Source organism: Bos taurus, chromosome 23 (genome assembly GCF_002263795.3).
Source record: "Bos taurus isolate L1 Dominette 01449 registration number 42190680 breed Hereford chromosome 23, ARS-UCD2.0, whole genome shotgun sequence".
In the NCBI taxonomy this organism is placed as follows: Eukaryota; Metazoa; Chordata; class Mammalia; order Artiodactyla; family Bovidae; genus Bos; species Bos taurus.
In genome coordinates this window covers 49,714,275-49,733,711 of record NC_037350.1, presented here as the reverse complement: position 1 = coordinate 49,733,711, position 19,437 = coordinate 49,714,275, and the positions used below count along the sequence as shown (strand labels likewise).

Below are 19,437 nucleotides of genomic sequence, written 5' to 3'. Positions count from 1 at the left end.
CATGAAATGACCTAGACGGTTGCTTCTTTTATCTCTGCTCACAGCCGGTCAAATTAGGCTTGTTGGCATCTGATTAGCCATAGACGGTCCGCATCTGAGCCCCTTTTACTCTCCAAACATCCCTGCCGGCCTCCCTGGCTGGTGGGCCTTGGCTTCGGGCTCTGCCCCCTGGCAGTCACCCTCCTCCCCACTCAGAGCCGCTTCTTTTATTATATTTCTTTTCACACTTAAGCACTTCTTCATTAATACTATAATTTAACACGTCAGCCTTGATGAAAGTCCTCCACACTGTCCCCAAATGTCATTCAATGTTCCGTTACTGTTATTTTTTTATCGGAGCGTCGTTGACTTATGATGTTGTGTTAGTTCAGGTGTTCAGCGCGGTGATTCGGTTACACACATTTCCTGGCCTTCCGCCTTGGCCAGAGCTCTGGAGGCTCCCTGGCACAGCCTTCCGCCTGCATCCTTCCTGGTTCTAGAATACTTCTAACCTGTGCTGATCACTGGCTGAGCTACAAAATGGAAAAAGGAGGGGAGCTGGGCAGAGAGGCCATTGAACTAAACCGTCCAAAGGTCGTGAGAAAGGATGGTCTCCACTCCACGCCTGATGAGAGGCCCCGGACTCCCGCTTATTAAAGGGGAAGGAGGTCAGTGTCACTGGAGTTGCGGCGAGGCTGGCAGAAGATGTCTGGTGCTGGGGTAGCTTTCTGCTTCTAGCAGCAGAGAGAGCTGAGACCATCTCTCCTTCAAAGAGACGTTGTGGGCTCAGGGCCCCTTCTGTGCAGGTCATATCCTGTCCACCCCAGCCCAACAAGGCAGCTGCCATTTGAAGTGGAGAAACGATTTTGCTACAGTCCAGAGCTACTGGGGTATAATCCAAGGGCAACTTAAACTGTTTGCACCACGTCCGTATCTCCGGACCATATATCCTTTTGCCCATCTACCCAGACAATGGCAATCGCATCACATTATATACATGTATTAAATCAACACATGCGTGCATGCTCAGTCACACCCAACTCTCTGTGACCGTGGACCATAGTTACCAGGCTGTGTCCAAGGGATTTTCCAGCCGAGGATAATGGCATAGGTTTCCACTTCCTCCTCCAGGGGATCTTCCCCACCCAGGGATGGAACCCGCATCTCTTGCATTGCTAGGCATATTCTTCACCACTGAGCCGCCTGGGAAGCCTGTGATACACCTTAAACTTACACAATGTTGTAAGTCATGTAGGTTTCAATTTAAAAATAAAGCGAAAGCCCAGACAGAGTAGGGTTGCTCCTGGGTCGTTCACTCTTTCAGAGGAGGGAACAGTTGCCACACCGAGACAGGATCTGACAAAAGCGCTCTCTTAGTCGATGTGCAGAAGGCTCGGTCCTTACACAGTGAGTGACCCCATCACTTTTAGACCGTAAGGGTCACAGGCTAGAGATGGTGATGTAGGTGACCTGAAACATCCAAAGATCCCAGAGCTGCTTCTCTATTCCAAAGGCATCAGGTGACTGCCTTCAGCAAGTGTATTTTTCTGATGATGTGTGATTGAGTCATTTTAGAGTAAACCCCGGGAGTCTGGAAAATGGTCAAGGTGACTTCTGGGTGGCACAGTGAACCGACCCAACCTGAGATGATTAAATGTGTCTGATCATGGAAACCTATTTTTGTGTTTTTCTGAGGCTCTGTGACAGATAATGTACCGTGTGTGCTCCCAAGTGACGGAAGGGGGTGCTTGGGGAGACAGAGCTCCGTGGTTTCAGTAGCGGCACCAAATGTCTTCCTGTTCAGCAAGTCAGTTTTGAGGTTTTGTTCGTGAACTGAGCGGGTGGAACACACAGGGGCTGAAAGTGATGAGTCAGGGACACAGCTAGCATTGGTTCCCTACGAACAGGCGAATCAGCATCACGCATCTACACCGCGTCTGTCCTGAGAGGGAGGGACAAAAAGGCACAGGTTTTCTGACCTCAAGGCTCTCAGGGTCTCAAGGACCTTGGCGGATGGGGATGGAGAGGAGCTGGGAGAGAGCAGCCACTTCAGGAACTGAACCCTGCAAAACCCAGGGGATGTCTGCACACACCTCCTTTCCACGTCAGCTCTGCAGGTCTGCCCCAGCCCCCACCAACCACGAGGGCCCGCGTGGTCTCTGAAAGGACCCTGGAGCTGGGCTCCCCCCGCCGCTGCAGTTAAGCCCCTCCCCCCTCCCCCCATCCTGGCCGTCTGCCTCCTTGCACAGTCTGGGTCACTGCCCTTCCTGCTTTTCAGGTTCTGTTTGGCAAATACGCTGGAAGGACATTCCCAGAAAATGTGCTGTGAATGTTTGGAATGGCGCAGTTACCAGGACAGGCGTTTTCTCCTCCAGTGCGTGTTCACCGAGTGTGGGCGTGGCCCAAGTGTCACTTGGGCCGTCTGACCAGGGTGTTCAGGTGTGAGCGCAGCAAAGCTGGTCTCCCATGTGTCTGGAATGCCACACTTCCGGTTACACAATCTGGACGGTGCTTGTCTTCTCCAAAACTACCTCATGCGTTTGGCTTCAGCAAATCCTGTGGGTCCCTAAAGCCCCCAGGTCTCTTTACATGAAGTGTTGCTAAATCACGAATGTCCCATCCTATCTTCTTCTTTATGAGGAGTTAAGGCATAAATTCTTTCTACAGCAGTAAAGGGTGCCAGTGCGTTAGACTAGTCTAACCAGCAGCATGCCTTAAAGGGAATCACTATGACCTAATTCAAGTGGTGAGAATCCCAGGGAGCGGGTCAGGCCTACCTCTAAAGCGTGTGCTTGGTGAGCAGAATGGGATTTTGAGATTTCTTGTTTGCTCATTGGTTGGTTTACCGAAGTATATTTGATTTAATAATATTGTGTTAGTTTCACGTACACAGCAAAGTGATTCGGTTATTTATTTTTGCTCAGATTCTTTTCCCTCATAGGCTTTTATATGAGATACTGGATGTAGTTCCCTGCGCTACACGGTAAATCCTTGTTGCTTACCTACTCTATGTATAGTAGCGTGTATGTGTTAATCCCGTACTACTCCTAATTTGTTCTTCACCCCACCTGCCTCTCCCCTTTGGTAACCACAAGTTTGTTTTTATGCCTGTGAGCCTGTTTCTATTTTCCTTGTATATAGACTCATTTCTATTTTTAGATTCCACTTATATACAAGTGATAGAATATTTGTCTTTGTGTTGCTCCACTTGGTATCTAATCTCTAGGTCCGTCCATGTTGCGACAATCGGTGATCCTTTCCTCTTTTTGGCGGCCGAGTAGTCCTCCGCTGCACACACACACTGCATTTTCTCGAGCCCGTCATCCGACTTGGATGCTCAGGTTGTCTCTGTCTTGGCTGCTGTGAACACTGCTGCTATGAACGTTAGTAGTGCTGCTCATTCGGTCGTGTCTGACTGTGACCCCGTGGACTGTAGCCCGCCAGGTTCTTCTGTCCATGAATGAAATTCTCCAGGCAAGAGTACTGGAGTGAGTTGCCATTTCCTTCTGCAGGGAACGTTAGTTTGCTCGTATCTTTTTGAACTAGAGTTCTCCAGATGCATGCCCAGGAGTGGGATTGCTAGATCATATGGTAGCTCTACTTCTAGTTTTTTAAAGATCCTCCATACTGTTTTCCCAGCAGCTGCACCAATCTGCATTCCCACCGGCAGGGTAGGAGGGTTCCCAGAAGGACAACTTTGACTACAGTTCCTTCTGCCCACTGTCCTTCCATCCCAGATTCACAAGACATTTCTTGGAATATTACCTCCTGCAAAAGTTAGCATGTAAGAAATTCAAAGTTGTGATAAGCTGTGAAGGGGAGGGAGGGAGATGCTCGTGGTTACTTCTATGGGGTATCAAACACAAGGGGACTGTTTTATTTTATATCCTCTAGTATGCATGAAGTACTACATGATAAAAATTTTAAACATATAATAATTTTTAAAGGAATATGTGAGGTTGGTTTAAAGTGGGGAGAAAATGCTCATTACTTTTTTGAGTTTTGAGTGAAAATAAAAGGTAACGGAGAAAAATGAGGAGAGAGAAAGTGTTAAATAAGCGAAAGGAAGGGGAAAAGATGGAAGACCAAGAAGGAAAATGAAAGAATGAAAGTGATCAGAAAGATGCAGGCTGGAGTTGGATTGGGGGTTGGCGGCTGGGGAACACGGGTGGAACAGATGATGGGGTGGGGAAGGTGTGCAGGACACTTAACCCTACAGGTGGGGATATGGGGCCTCGGGAGCGACCTCACACCCCCAAACCTCGGCAGGTCTTCCTACCCACCGGCCATCGGCCTCGGCCCTCTAAGAGAGCCACCCTCCTCCGTGGTCCAGACAGGGGCCCGTAGCCAGGGGGTCCTGCCAGGCCTGCCCCACAGCCCTGAAACCCACAACCCAGACTGGGACTCGAACCCACCATCTTTATTAAAAGATACTTTTCTTACTTATGTGTTCATGGCTGTGCTGGATCTTCCTTGCCTTGAGTTCTTCTCTCCAGTTGCAGCAAGCAGGAGCTGCTCTTTGCTGCGGCGCTCAGCCTCCTCATCGTGGTGGCTCCTCTTGTTGCCAAGCAGAGGTTCTAGGGCGCACGGGCTTCGCTAGTTGCAGCAGGGTAGTTCAGGCTCCCGGGCTCTCGAGCACAGGCTCAGGAGCTATGGTGCACGGGCTTGGTTGCTCTGCAGCATGTGGGATCTTCCCGAATCAGGGATCAACCCTGTGTGTCCTGCATCGGCAGGCAGATTCTTTACCACTGAGCCACGAGGGAAGCCCAGACTCACTGTCTTCCAACAATCCCCTCCCCCCTCCACTGTCTTTTAATTAATATCACACACCTGATCTCAGGATTTAATGAAACTCAGGTTCCTGATATCTCATTGTAGGAAGAATTCAGTGAGAGATAGTGACAGGTAACATGTGGATTTATTCAGAGAGAAACACTCCCCAGACAGAGTGTGGGCTATCTCAGAAGGCAAGAGGCCCTGAAATATGGTGGGGGGGTAGTTTTCATGGACTGAGTCATTTCTGAGGCTAATGAGTAGGAGAATGATTCCAGCTATTTTGGGGAAGGGGCAGGGATTTCCAGGGCTCGGGCCATTGCCCACTGCTTGGCCTTTTAGGGTTCGCCTTGGCATCTGTGGGCGTGTCACTTAGCCCGTGTACTACAGCACGTGTATAATGAGGCCCAAGATGCACTGGAAGTCGAGTCTTCTGCCGTCTCGGACGTAATCAGTTCTAACCGGTTATTGCCCTATCGACAGTGGCGGTGTCATTCTTTAAAAGGCTGTGCCCTGCCCCTCCCCTCCTAGTCCAGCTCTGGTACAGATTCTGCATAAACAGTGGGTGTCCCCATGTGACTGGTTTGTCCGTCCTTCCCTCCCCCAGGGCCTCAGCAGCAGCCTGGCGCACTACAGCCCACCAGAGCCAGACCAGCCTGGGAAGGAAGAGCGACTCCCCCCCAGGGAAGCCTGCAAGGTAGGTGTGCAGGGCCTGCCTGGGCCTGCCTCGGTCGCTCAGGGACACCTGACTTCAGGGAGAAGGCACGCTACCCTCTACCCACCCCCTCGTCCACAGTATGGCAAAATCCCATTGGTGTTAAAAAGTGACATTTTCAAAAAATGAAAGTGTAAAAATACACTTGACTCAGAGAGGTAAGTAAAAAATATAAGTTCTGTTTAAAGGAAAAAAAAAAGGGAGAAAGGGATTCACGAGTACAGACCAGTACAGATGGGTGGTCTACAGTGGCAGGGAGTATGCGAAATGATGATTTTTTTTCAACCGCTGTCTTCAAATCTTCCTTCCTTGTCTTGTCTTGACCCCTCGGGCTGAGCACACAGCACCTTAGTCTCTGGTTGTAAAAAAGTAGCCTCGTTCTGGTCATTAAGATTCTACTTCAGGTTTTTAAAAGTCAGGCCAGGCTAAGCTGAAGACGGACTTCATGTCCGTTCAAGGAGTTTCCCCTGCGTCCATCTCAGGGGGAACCTGTAGCCCAAGGGTCCTCTGGGAGGAGATAGAGGCCACTTTGGCCTTGTGCTCCTCTCCCTCACCCCGGCTGCTTCTCACCCCTCAGGGCTTTGTGGATGAAGGAAGCAAAAAAGCAAAAACCAAGACAATGTATTTAAAAAGGAGAGACATTACTTTGCCAACAAAGGTCAGTCTAGTCAAGGCTATGGTTTTTCCAGTGGTCATGGATGGATGTGAGAGTTGGACTATAAAGAAAGCTGAGCACCGAAGAATTGATGCTTTTGAACTGTGGTGTTGGAGAAGACTCTTGAGAGTCCCTTGGACTGCAAGGAGATCCAACCAGTCCATTCTGAAGGAGATCAGTCCTCAATATTCACTGGAAGGACTGATACTGAAGCTGAAACTCCAATACTTTGGCCACCTGATGCAAAGGGCTGACTCACTAGAAAAGACCCTGATGCTGGGGAAGATTGAAGGCAGCAGGAGAAGGGGATGGCAGAGGTTGAGATGGTTGGATGGCATCACCAATTTGATGGACATGAGTTTGAGTAAACTCTGGGAGTTGGTAATGGACAGGGAGGCCTGGCGTGCTGCAGTACATGGGGTCACAAAGAGTCAGACACGACTGAGCCACTAAACTGAGCTGATTTTTGCCATGCGTGTTCATGGACACTGTGAATTCTACCCACAAATCCCCGAGGACTCTGGATCAAGAACCCTATCCTGGAAGATTCATTGTTCCGGGGAACCCTCCCCCGACAGCCTTCCTGCCTCTGCTTGTAGGTCAGCAAGGGGAGAGGCGGGGCGGCGGCATGGCCGGTGTGGTGGCCTCTTAGTGAAGCCTGCGGCTCCCAGCAGACTGGAGAAAAATGTGAAACCAGTAGTCCTCAGCTTTGAAACATGCAACTCTGAGACGACAGAAAAAGTGCCCTGAATGACCTGCTGCTGTGAATTCATTTTCTCTCCTACATTCGGGAAAATACACTGGAATCAATACCCGAGAAACTGTTAACATTGATTGGCTCTGAGGAGTGGAGATGGGAGGCTGGGAAGAGGGGAAAGGAATTACTATTCTTGCTAAATTCTTTTGTACTATCTGAAAAATAATAATAACAATAAAATATATTTTGTTTATATAATGGAAACAAATTTTAAAGAACACCTGAAAAGTTTTTCTGAAGGAAACTAGATGTGATTTTAACTGATTCAAGGCTAGTGAGGCCAGCTTTCTAAGCATAAAATTTATAAAAGAAATGATGGGGAAGGTAGGTTTGATTATGCAAAAAGGTATGTCAAACAGTGATATCACAGACAAAGCTAAAAGAGGAAAGTGACAAGCATGAAGAAATATTTGCAATAAAGATTACCGTAAAGGAGCTAATAGTCTTGCAGCAACTTTATAAATCAATGAGAAAAAGAATAACACGCCTCATACAGCTGTTTTGAAGTTTTCAGTACCCCTCTTCCTTGTTTTTGTTCTTGATTCACCATCTCCAGAGAATAACTGGGTAGCAAAAGGGAGAAGGAAAATCCTAAACGTGCAGATGAAATCCCAGGAATCTGTGATGGCTGAGGCCACATCACTTCACTTTTCTTCCCAGTCCAGGTAACGTTCTCTTACTGACCACTGTTGCTTCAGGCCACATGAGGCTTGGAGGATCCTGTACCAAAGTGGACCAGAACTTCCAGAACTTCCTCCCACACTGGAAGAAAAATGAGTTAACCTCAGAGTCTCCATTCAAGCATATCCTTAGAGATACATGATACCCTCACTAAGGATGCAGGAAATTTGCTTGAAAAATAGAGCGTTATGTTCATTTGCACAAGGCCTTCTGTGACGGCATCGTGCCACGTGGGAAGCAGCACGGACTTCGGAGACCAAACAAACGTTTCACTCTCATAATATTAGGAAAAATTAAAAATTCAGTAATACCACGTGTTGGAGAGGACTGTGTGGAAAATAGCTTCTCTGCACTGTTCCTCGGAATGCTAACCGATCCAATCACTTTGAGAACAGTTTGGCGGCACCCAGGAAAGTGAAAAATGGGCACAGTTTCTGACCCAGTAATTCTATTTCTGAAGACCCCATTGCATGTGGGTGAAAAGAGACATACAAAGATGCTTACTGAGGCGTTACTTCACAATAGAAATTAACCAGAACCTGCCCAAATGTCCATCTGTACAAGGATGGGTAAAAAAATCATAGCCCATTTATACAATAAAGACCACACACGAGTCAAACTAAATTAACCAGATTTGTATGTCACAACATGCAGGGATCACAAAAAATACATAATTTTAAGTAAAAAAAAAAATGTTGCAGATGGTTTCATACAAAACGATACCATTTATGTAAACATTCTTAAAAATGCAGAGGAACCCTAAGTGTTGTTTACAGATGATCTTCGCACTAAAAGTATGAAAATCAAGGCCTGAATATACACCAAAATTCAGATGGGAAGGAAATATAGGAGAATTGCTATTAAATTTTCATATACGCTTTTTGAAGCACATTAATCATTTTATTTGAAATACAGCTGATTTACAATATTGTGTTAGTTTTAGGTATACAGCATAGCGATTCAGATATAGATAAGTACACATACAGATAGAAATACATACTGTGTTGCTATTTAGTTACTTAGTCGCGTCCGACTCTTTGTGAATCCATGGACTGTAGCCCCCAGGCTCTTCTGTCCATAGGATTTCCCAGGAGAGAATACTGGAGTGGGTTGCCATTTCCCTCTCCAGGGGATCTTTCTGACCCAGGGATCAAACCCACATCTGCTGCTTGGCAGGTGGATTCTTGCCCACTAAGCCCCCTGGGAAGCCCCGTGGCCTTTATTGCTGCTGCTGCTACTAAGTCGCTTCAGTCGTGTCCGACTCTGTGCGACCCCAGAGACGGCAGCCCACTAGGCTCCCCCGTCCCTGGGATTCTCCAGGCAAGAACACTGGACTGGGTTGCCATTTCCTTCTCCAATGCATGAAAGTGAAAAGTGAAAGTGAAGTCGCTCAGTCGTGTCCAACTCCTAGCGACCCCATGGACTGCAGCCCACCAGGCTCCTCTCCATGAGATTTTCCAGGCAAGAGTACTGGAGTGGGGTGCCATTGCCTTCTTTGGTGGCCTTTATTAGGTGCCTGTAAAACTACGGCTCTGGATACTTTCCATCCAGTAGAGGTAACCAGAATGTATTCCTGTCCTGCCTCCTGATGACACCGGCTAGTGGCTTCTCCCCGCCTAGCACACCAGCTGGCAGCGGGCTCTGTCGTCTTCATGCTAACAACATGAAGTTAGTGTGTTGAACATCATTATTTGGCCAACGGTTCTCAACTAGGGACACTATCCACCCCCAGGGGGCACCTGGCAATGTCTGGGGACATTCTGGTTGTCAGCACTGGGATGGGGGCATTGTTACCGACGTAGAAGGCTGAGCCGGGGAAGCTGCTGAGCATCCTGCGAGGCACAGGGCAGCCCGCACAGCAGAGACCCATCTGGCAGAAACTGTCAGGAGTGCTGAGCTTGAGAAACACTGTGGAAAGCCCATCGAAGGCAAATATCATTGAACTGAATTTAGTAGGGTAAATTTGACTATTTTCCCAATGAGTCCTTCCTCTAAATTACCAGACATGAGAAACCACCCGTTCTTGATAACAGTGGGCACTGGGGCCGGATCAGAGAGAGTGGGTGACAGAGCTGCTCCCACTCAACCCTGACCCCTGATTCTTCCCTCTGCCTCCACACCAGGCAGAATGCCGTCTGCCAGACAGGGTGTCCGCTCTGTAATCACTTTAATTTGGCAAATCACTGTGGAATCTTTTCTGATCCTGAAAATGTTATCAGGCTTGCATCTTAATTCAGTCTAACCCTGACTGTTTCCAGGGCTAAAGGAAGAAGCATATACTTCTTTCCAACCCCCCAAGCAACAGTTCAGCTCACCAGTGGACCAGACCTCCAATCCACATCGCTAATCAACTGCCCCTGATTCTTGAAGTTCAATTGGTCAGATCCCACAGAGAGCATCAATCATGATGAGATTCAGCTTCCTGCATTGGAGGAATTCAAAAGCCTCCAAATACAGTGGTTTAAATAAGATAGAGCTTTATTTAGCTCTCGGTTCAGTGACATCTAGAGGTGGGCAATCCAGGGCTGGTTTGGTAATGCCACGATGCCATCACGCTTCCTGAGCACTCTGCGGCCCGCGTCCTCACGGTCCAAGATGGCTGCTGAAGTCCCTGCCAGAACACCCAGGTTCAAATCAGCATCACGGAAGAAAACTCCCTTGCCCACTGTTCCCACAGCCTTTGGCTATGCCCTCTAGAGGGTCCTTCCTTGTCTGCTTTCCTCCATGGCTCTCTGAGCCGCGGGCACCGAGGATGCGGTCTTCTCTGGAGCTGGTTTCCATGGCCAACTTCTTGTGCAGGTGCAGAGACCCAGGGGGCCTTTTGAGAGCTGAACAATCGTAAGCTTTTGCTGGCCAAGCTGAGGGCTTCTGTCCAAATATAGTAAGCCACCAACCCGTTTGCTTCCAGTGGGTTCCAAGTGTGAATTACCTCAACCTAAAACTGTGTCTAGAAACAGTCTTTAAGCCCGAAGTCACTCATCGTTCATTTTATTTGGAGCCCTTTAAGCCCTGCTCATCCCTTTCCTCTCACATCGACATTGGCTCTCCTTGAGATTGTCAGAAGCTAAGAAAGAAAAGCTGGGTGGGATGCAAGCCCCTCCTTCCATCTGATCTTCTGGGCTTGTTTCATTGTCTGGAAGTGAGTCCCAGGGAAGACGGCTGAGAAGGGCTGGGGGCCGCCTTCTCCTCTCCTGCCAAGGCTGATGGGCTTGCAGCCACTGACTGCCGCCTCAGTCTGCATCAGGTAGTACTGTCAGCCCTCCATACCCACAGGTGCTGGGTCAGGGATTTAATCAATCCCGGATAGAAAATATTTGTTTATTGGAGTGTAGTTGCTTTATAATGTTGTGTTAGTTGCTGCTGTACAACAAAGTGAATCAGCTATATGTATAAATATGCTGCTGCTGCTGCTGCTGCTAAGTCGCTTCAGTCGTGTCCAACTCTGTGTGACCCCCATAGATGGCAGCCCACCAGGTTCCCCCGCCCCTGGGATTCTCCAGGCAAGAACACTGGAGTGGGTTGCCATTTCTTTCTACAATGCATGAAAGTGAAAAGTGAAAGTGAAGTCGCTCAGTCGTATCCAACTCCTAGCGACCCCATGGACTGCAGCCTACCAGGCTCCTCCACCCATGGGATTTTCCAGACAAGAGTACTGGAGTAGGCTGCCATTGCCTTCTCCAATAAATATGCATAAATATATATACATGTACACCTCCCTCTTGAGCCTCCCTTCCACCCACCCCATGCCCCACCCCTCTAGGTCATCAGAGCGCTCAGGTGAAAAATTCCAGAAAGTAAAGCACAACCATGGGTTTGGCACACTCTGGCAACGATTTGCATAGAATTTACGTGGTGCTGTATTAGTTGCAAGTAATGCAGAGTTGATCTGAAGTTCATAGGAGGGTAGGCACAGGCTACATGCAAATACCAGGCCATTTTATAGAAGAAAACTTGGGCATCGGCAAATTTTGGTATCTTTAGGGGGTCCTGGAACCCATCCCCGTGAGGAATTAAGGGACAATGCGTTGGATTTTTCACCCCTGTAAGACTCCCAGGTGTAAGACTTGGTCCATTCAGACCACAGGCAGAGACATCACTTAGCAAAGGCGTTTCCCCACCCGTCTGTGCCAGCAGGAGGGACAGCTCCAGCCCAGGTTCCTGTCTTGGCTAAAAGTCACAAGAAGCAACCAACACAAACCACCATTTTATAGGTGTTCCCTTTCCCCCTGGCTGCATGGTTTTTTTGGCTGCTTCAGCAGGCTATGGTTGGATCAAATGTTTGCTAAGCATCACAACATCACCAGGGCTTCCCTGGGGGCTCAGACAGTAAAGAATCTGCCTGCAATGCAGGAGACCTGGTTACAGTCCCTGGGTGGGGAAGATGTCCCTGAAGAAGGAAATGGCAACCCACTCCAGTATTCTCACCTGGGAAATCCCATGGACAGAGGAGCCCGACGGGCTACAGTCCATGGGGTCGCAAAGAGTCAGACACGACTGAGCAACCAAAACTTTCACAGCATCACAGGGGTCACTAACTTCCCAACTAATGAGCTCTATTTCATGACTATTCAAGTCTTGGCTTTCTCTACAAAGCCAGTGCTACTCTTGGATTTTGTTATATCACCCAGCTCCCAGCTGTCACGTTTCCTATTGACTAGGATGAGGTTTAGCTGCATCGGGGCTTCCCTCGTGGCTCAGCTGGTAAAGAATCCGCCTGCAATGCGGGAGACCTGGATTCGATCCCTGGGTTGGGAAGATCCCCTGGAGAAGGGAAAGGCTACCCACTCCAGTATTCTTGCCTGGAGAATTCCAAGGACTGTATAGTCATGGGGTCCAAAGAGTCAAAGACAACTGAGCGACCAGCTTTCACTTTCACTTAAGCTGCATCAAATATGAAGATGCAGAATAATAGAGGTTTAAACATAGAACAAGTCCTGATAACCAAAGATGTGGCTAGTCCGATGACAGAATAGGCAGAATAGATGATAAGAAACTCATGCATGTTTAGGAATTGTAACAGTTCTAGTACCGAGCACTTAGGACTTAGATGAAACGCCCATGAGCGTGCGTGATAACGGTGCCTTTCCCAAGCTGGAACAGGATTTGAAATGTTGTTTCTCACAAGAAGAGTTACACAGATGTCATGATTGTATTCATCAAATCCTGATTCGGAAGAATTTTGGAACTAAATTCTTTACATATCTTAGTATATACCATTGTATAGATAAGAAAACTAAGACCTAAAGAGGTCAAATAATTCACCCAAGGTCACAGTAAATGGCAGACAGAGACGTGAACTCAGGTGTCTCGGAGACTAAATTGTTAGTTGCTCATTCCCGTCTAGGACTTCCCTTGTGGCTCAGACAGTAAAGCATCTGCCTACAATGAGGGAGACCGGGGTTCAATCCCTGGGTCAGGAAGATCCCTTGGAGAAGGAAATGGCAGCCCACTCCAGTACTCTTGCCTGGAAAATCCCATGGACAGAGGAGCCTGGTAGGCTACAGTCCATAGGGTTGCAAAGGGTCAGGACTGAGCAACTTCACATTCACTCTCATCTGATTCTTTGTGACCCCATGGACTGTAGCCCACCATGCTCCTCTGTCTGGCAAGAAATTCTCCAGGCAAGAATACTGGAGTGGGTAGCCATTCCCTTTATCAGGGTGTCTTCCCAACCCACGGATCAAACCCAGGTCTCCTGCATTGCAGGCAGATTCTTTACCATCTGAGCCCCCAGGAAAGCCCTTTAAGCAATGTGGTATGCTGTTCACAGTGACTGATTTCTGGTTTTGGTTTTTTCCCTCAAAGGAGTAACTTCATCATGTTAAGTATTCAGTCCTAGACAATCATTCATTACCTGCACCATCAGTCTGGTCTTAGGAGGAAGGTCACTCCAGCTCTAGATTATTAATCGATATTTTTAAACCACATATTACAGTGTTAATGAGCAGAAGTGGGGTGGAGAAGAAGAAGACGTTTGCTTTTAGGAAAATAAGTAAAGAGACCAAGAACAATGGGAAGAGCTTTCATCCCACTCTTACCCTTTCCTCCCCTTGCTCATTCCTTCCTTCATCAAGTCGGCGCATCCGCTCTGCATCAGCTGCCAGGAGCATCGCCGCACTCAAAGCCAGCTCTGGGCTCATGGGTCAGGACAGTGGTGCCGGCGGGCTGAGGCGGGGTGCTCCCTGAGCACATGCGGGCAATGTCACATCCCATCTGGTGGACAGTGAGGGGAAGAAAAGGCTTCCTTTAGGGCAATGATGCCTAGCAGAGGCCAAGAAGGATAAATACAAATTAGCCGAGTTCAGGCAGGTAGGAGGGCCACTTGTGCAAAGGCCCGGGAGAGAGAGCGAGCGTGGGTTCTGGGTGCTGTTGGCAACGGCTGTGGGGCATGGCAGAGGAGTAACAAGGGCCAGCCCGATCGCTGCACTCAGATCCTGACGGTTCCAGTGACCTGCTCCCCAGTTTGGAGTTTATCCTGAGGATGATACGAGAGGGACTCCTCAGACGTGGGCGTGGAGAGCTCGCTGCAGCTCCAGGCCTCCAGGAAGGTGGCTGGAAAGATGACTTTCGGTGGAGAACCCCGTGAATGGTCTCCCTCCTTAAAGCAGTCTTGAGATGATTTGGCTAGAACTCAGGTGCCGGCAACAGGAGTAGACAGAACTGGACAGACTGGAATGCCTGCTTAAGGATGGCAGATGAGGGGGACACAGACGCCTGGCCCAGGACCCTGGTTTCCGGCTTGGAAAACTCAGTGGCGGGGTGGAGGGTGCCAGGGGAAAGAAGCGGGTCTGGGTCCCTGGAAAGACCTGGCCTGGGGCGGAAGCTCTGCTGTGCTCTGTGTCCAAAGCCGCTGGAGCCGGGAAGGGCTGAGTGTGTCTGGGGCAGAGGCGGACCTTCTCTCCCGCGCGAGTCCCGGCCCTCCTCACCGTGTACTGCCCCCCAGGGGCCGAGTCCTCCCCCAGGGTGGCCCCTACCCAGGCTGCTCTCTGCCGTCTTACCCCCTTCTTGGATAGTTGCCCTGATCCCCATCCAGAATGAAGTCCTTGCTCTCAGACTTTCCCTCCTACTCAGATGAATGATTTACTGCTAAAAACCCATCGACATTAACGCATTATGACCTAACACGCTTCTGAATTTTGATTGTAGAGAGCCAATAAGATTTAAATCCATCGCAACCTCAGATTTTCCTCTTTTGCTCCTTCTCTCTCTCCTTTTCTCCCTTCCTTCCCCCCTCTCTTCCTCCCGTCCTCCTTCCTTCCTTCCTTCATGTTTGGGTAGGTGATCTGTCCTGAGGCGCCCTGCCCCTTAAGACCCCCCGCCTCCGCCACTGTAACGCCCATTTCCTCAGCCATGGATTTTCCCCAAAATTGAGGATGGGGTTTTTCGCTTTTGAAAGCATAGGTCTAACCTGCCTTTCTGTATCCTGATCCTTTTTTTGTCTAAAGAACATGTACCCACGCTCGGTACGTTTTTTGCAACATGGAAACCTCAGATTGTGGTGATTCTGGCACAGACGAAACAGAATCGGACCACGTGTCTGTTCCGCCGACCCAAAGCCCCAGGTCAGGAACACGGGCAGGGTGTGGCGGAGAAGAAACCACTGCGTTTGAGATGCCCTAGATTCCTCAGGAGTTCCCACAGCTGTATGGCGTTTCTCACACTGCGTCCTAATTCATTTGCTTACAAGTCCATCTTTTCCCCTTTATCTTAAGTTCTAAGAAGAGAAATATCCCTTACCCTTCTATGGATCCCCTGTCCCTGGGCCTTGACACAGTGCTGTGCATAGCAGTGTTCAATCCGTATCTGTTATGCCAATGAATGAGCGAGTCTGCAGACAGAGATGCCGTTCACAGGCGGGTCGGGCAGCTTCCTGATACGCCAAGTCCACGGGCAGCTTTTCCAAGAGGCGGGAGGTTCCTGCTGCTCGATCTGCCCCTGAGAAGAAGTGTAGAGAATGTGTGTCAATAGCACAGGTTATGTGGCGCGTGTCTACTTTGCAGGGGTGTGTGAGGAGGGATTCTGAGTCCACAGATGTGGAGACTGATAGCGAGAACTGAGACCAGAGCAAAACTGAGGCCTGAAGGCTTTGGGAGGGAAGGAAGACAAGGGGGTGGACAGACAGGACAGGGAACCAGGAAAGGGAAAACTCTGTGGCTGGACAGAGAGACTGATGGCAAAGAAATGAAAAAAAGAAAAAAAGGAAATACTGGTAAACTATAAACGTGGTAAATCTCGGTAAACTGATGACAGAGTTGAGAAAGAAAAAAATAAAAGAAAGCATACAAAAGCTAAGTGCCCACCCCAAAGACTGCGACCATCTTATTCCCTCTGCTGCTCAAAGCTTTTCTTTTTTAAAAAAAATTATTTATTTATGTACTTATTTATTCTGTTTTATTTCTGTCTGTAGGCGGGGGCCACCGGCTGTAGAGCAGGGAACCGGCTGTAGGCGAGGGGGGGCGCACCAGCTGTAGGCGGCGGGTTAGGGGGGGGCACTGGCTGTAGGCAGGGAGCACCGGCTGTAGGCAGGGAGCACTGACTGTAGGCGCGGAGCAACGGCTGTAGGCAGGGAGCATCGGCTGTAGGTGCGGAGCAACGGCTGTAGGCAGGGAGCATCGGCTGTAGGCGTGGAGCAACGGCTGTAGGCAGGGAGCATCGGCTGTAGGCGCGGAGCACCGGCTGTAGGCAGGGAGCATCGGCTGTAGGCGCGGAGCACCGGCTGTAGGCAGGGAGCACCGGCTGTAGGCGCAGAGCACCGGCTGTAGGCAGGGAGCACCGGCTGTAGGCGCGGAGCACCGGCTGTAGGCAGGGAGCACCGGCTGTAGGCGCGGAGCACCGGCTGTAGGCAGGGAGCACCGGCTGTAGGCGCGGAGCACCGGCTGTAGGCAGGGAGCACCGGCTGTAGGGGCGGAGCACCGGCTGTAGGCAGGGAGCATCGGCTGTAGGCGCGGAGCACCGGCTGTAGGCAGGGAGCACCGGCTGTAGGCGCGGAGCACCGGCTGTAGGCAGGGAGCACCGGCTGTAGGCGCGGAGCACCGGCTGTAGGTGCGGAGCACCGGCTGTAGGCAGGGAGCATCGGCTGTAGGCAGGGAGCACTGGCTGTAGGCGCGGAGCACCGGCTGTAGGCAGGGAGCATTGGCTGTAGGTGCGGAGCACCGGCTGTAGGCGCGGAGCACCGGCTGTAGGCAGGGAGCACTGGCTGTAGGCCCGGAGCACCGGCTATAGGCGCGGGGTGGCGGTAGTTGTGGCCTCACCGCCCGAGGCACGTGGAATCCTCCCCAACCAGGGATAGAACTTGTGTCCCCTGCATTGCAAGGGAACGTAGACCACCGGGGAAGTCCTCTTCAAAGCTTTTCTAAAATCCTCTTCCTAGAAATCTTTAGCAGGAGGGAAGAAAGCGTCTTAACTCCTATAACAGAATTGTAAGATTAGAAGGAACCTAACAGTTTTCAAGCACCTTTATTTCACACACGAGGCAACCGAGGCCCAGAGGACGGAGGGACGTCCGTGTTGGCAAAATCATGGTCTCTGTGCTTCCAGACCTTTGTTCATTCGCAGCAGATATTCACTTACTGTTCCTATTTCTCCAAACAGAACTGAAAAAAAATGTTTGTTTTAAAAAATAAGTCAATAAACATCTCTGTCTGAAGGAACAAGAAGTCTCGGAGGCAGAGGCTATGTTTCAATTGCTGTTGTATTTCTAGGACCTGGCCCAGGGCCTGGCACAGAGTGGCTCTCAGTAAGGTTTTGTTTGGACAGATGGACAGACGGGAGGACGGAGGGGTGGGTGGATGAGTGTGGGTTGATGGAATGGTGGGTGGATGGGAGGATGGATAGGTGGGTGGATGGGAGGGTGGGTGGATGTAGGGGTGGATGAGTGTGGGTTGATGGAAGGTTGGGTGGATGGATGAGTGGGTGGAGGGTGGGTGGATGGAGGGACGGGGGGACGGATGGACGGACAGAAGGGTGGACAGCTTAGGTGGGTAGGTGGGTAGCGCTCTACCAGGGCTACCAGTACTACCCAGGTGTTAGTGGCCAGACCTGTGTTTCCTGACGGCGCACCCTCTCAGACTCCAGCTCATAGTTGCATGTGGACCGTGCCTTCAGGTTGTTTTGAAGAATGTTCTGTACACATTGATCAAGTGAGTGAATGTGATTATTGATAACCTAAAGGAGACTATAATTTCATTGGAAACCTAAGGCAGGGACACAGCAGAAATAATAGCAGTAATAATAGCAATACAGGACAACAATGTGTTAAATGTCAGGCGACTATATGAGTTGTATGGGCTATATGTAAAGTGATTCTCTGACTTACTTTACTTTTGAAACTGTGATGCTTTTGAGAGTGAAAGGGGTACTTATTAATAAATAAACCAAGAGAGTAGGAACCAACTGGACCATATGGTCAAGGCAGGTATAAGGGTGTTCATTTGAGAGAACAAATTCTCCATGGGGGAGCCTCTGGGCCTTTGCATATACCATTCCCACCATTTGGAACACCTGCCATCTCATTCCTAATTAGGACACTACCACTTAATCTTCTAGAATTAATAAGTATGATCATGCTGTGTGTGCTCCGTCACCCAGTCGTGTCCGACTCTTTGCGACGTTATAGACTGTGACCCGCCAGGCTCCTCTGTCCATGGGATTCTCCAGGCAAGAGTACTGGAGTGGGTTGCCATGCCCTCCAGGGGATCTTCCCAGACCAGAGATTGAACCTGAGCCTCCTGCACTGCAGGCAGATTCTTTAACGCACCAGGGAAGCCCCTAATAAGTTAATAAGTATTAAATGGGAACAGAAACTGTGTGTGAATAATAAAGGCTAGAGGAATAATTTTTAAAAGCTTCTGTACATGCCTCAAGTTTGTAGTAATGAGTTAGCTGTCTTAAACACACACAAATTCAGACATGTCTTTCTAGAGTTTTTAATTACAGACATTTGGCTTTGAGCAAAATGCCTCTTTTAATGATCTAATGAAGGTAATCCAGAATCATTTTTAATGAGCTGGAAATGTTCCTAATAAGGATAGTTTATGCCCTTCCTGTATAACGTGAAGGGGTTTCCCTGGTGGCTCAGTGATAAAGAATCCACCTTCGATGCAGCAGTTGCGGGTTCGATCCCTGGGTTGGGACAATCCCCTGGAGAAGGAAATGGCAATCCACCCCAGTATTCTTGCCTAGAGAATTCCATGGACAGAGGAGCCTGGCGAGCTACAGTCCACGGGGCCCCAAAAGAGTCGAACACGACTGCAGTGATTAAATAACAGCAGCGATATCCAAGGTCCCTGGACCGCAGTGTCAGCGTCACCTGGGGATACGCTAGAAATGCAGGCTCTCAGGCCCCATTCCAGACCCGCAGCGTCAGAATCCGCCTTGAACGAGGTCCACGGGCGGTTTGCAGACACATCAGTGTTTGGGAAGCACTGTTCTGTACCACATTAATTCTTCCAAAAGAATAACATTTATTTAAACACTTAAATATACTTCTGTTTTGCTGCTGCTCTCCTGTATAAAATACATCCAAAGTAAGTTTCCTTTTGCTTTTAAGCCATTTCAGCATTTAGAACGTTAATGATGATAATGGCGATGACCGTTGTTTACCAAGAGATCCATCAAAATGGGGCTGAGACGCCTGATATCCCCACAAATTGCATTCTCCATTTGGGGTAAGGATAGAAAATAAACTCAGATTCACACAATAAGCGACTCCTTTCTGGCAGAGACCAGCTTTTAGCTCTAGCCAACCAATTTTGGTGTAAAAACTTCTCCCAGTGGGAGGAAAAACAACTAAATGACGGAAGAAACCATACTTGGAAATGCAAACGAATCCAGGAAATCTCCACTTTCCTTCATTGTAAATGTTGAACAAAGGGTTTT

The 19,437-nt window shown here is 49.3% G+C and overlaps 1 protein-coding gene across 3 annotated transcripts in view; it reads left to right on the top strand.

Annotated features, from left to right (window-relative positions):
* The window catches only part of CDYL (chromodomain Y like), a 158,566-nt gene that overhangs the window by 11,653 nt on the left and 127,476 nt on the right, over window positions 1–19,437 (top strand). For all 3 annotated transcript variants that reach the window (XM_059880405.1, XM_024983678.2, XM_059880406.1), the window contains one exon: window positions 5,360–5,449. In XM_059880405.1, coding sequence (XP_059736388.1) covers window positions 5,360–5,449 — 90 coding nt within the window. The remainder of the gene's footprint in view (window positions 1–5,359; window positions 5,450–19,437) is intronic.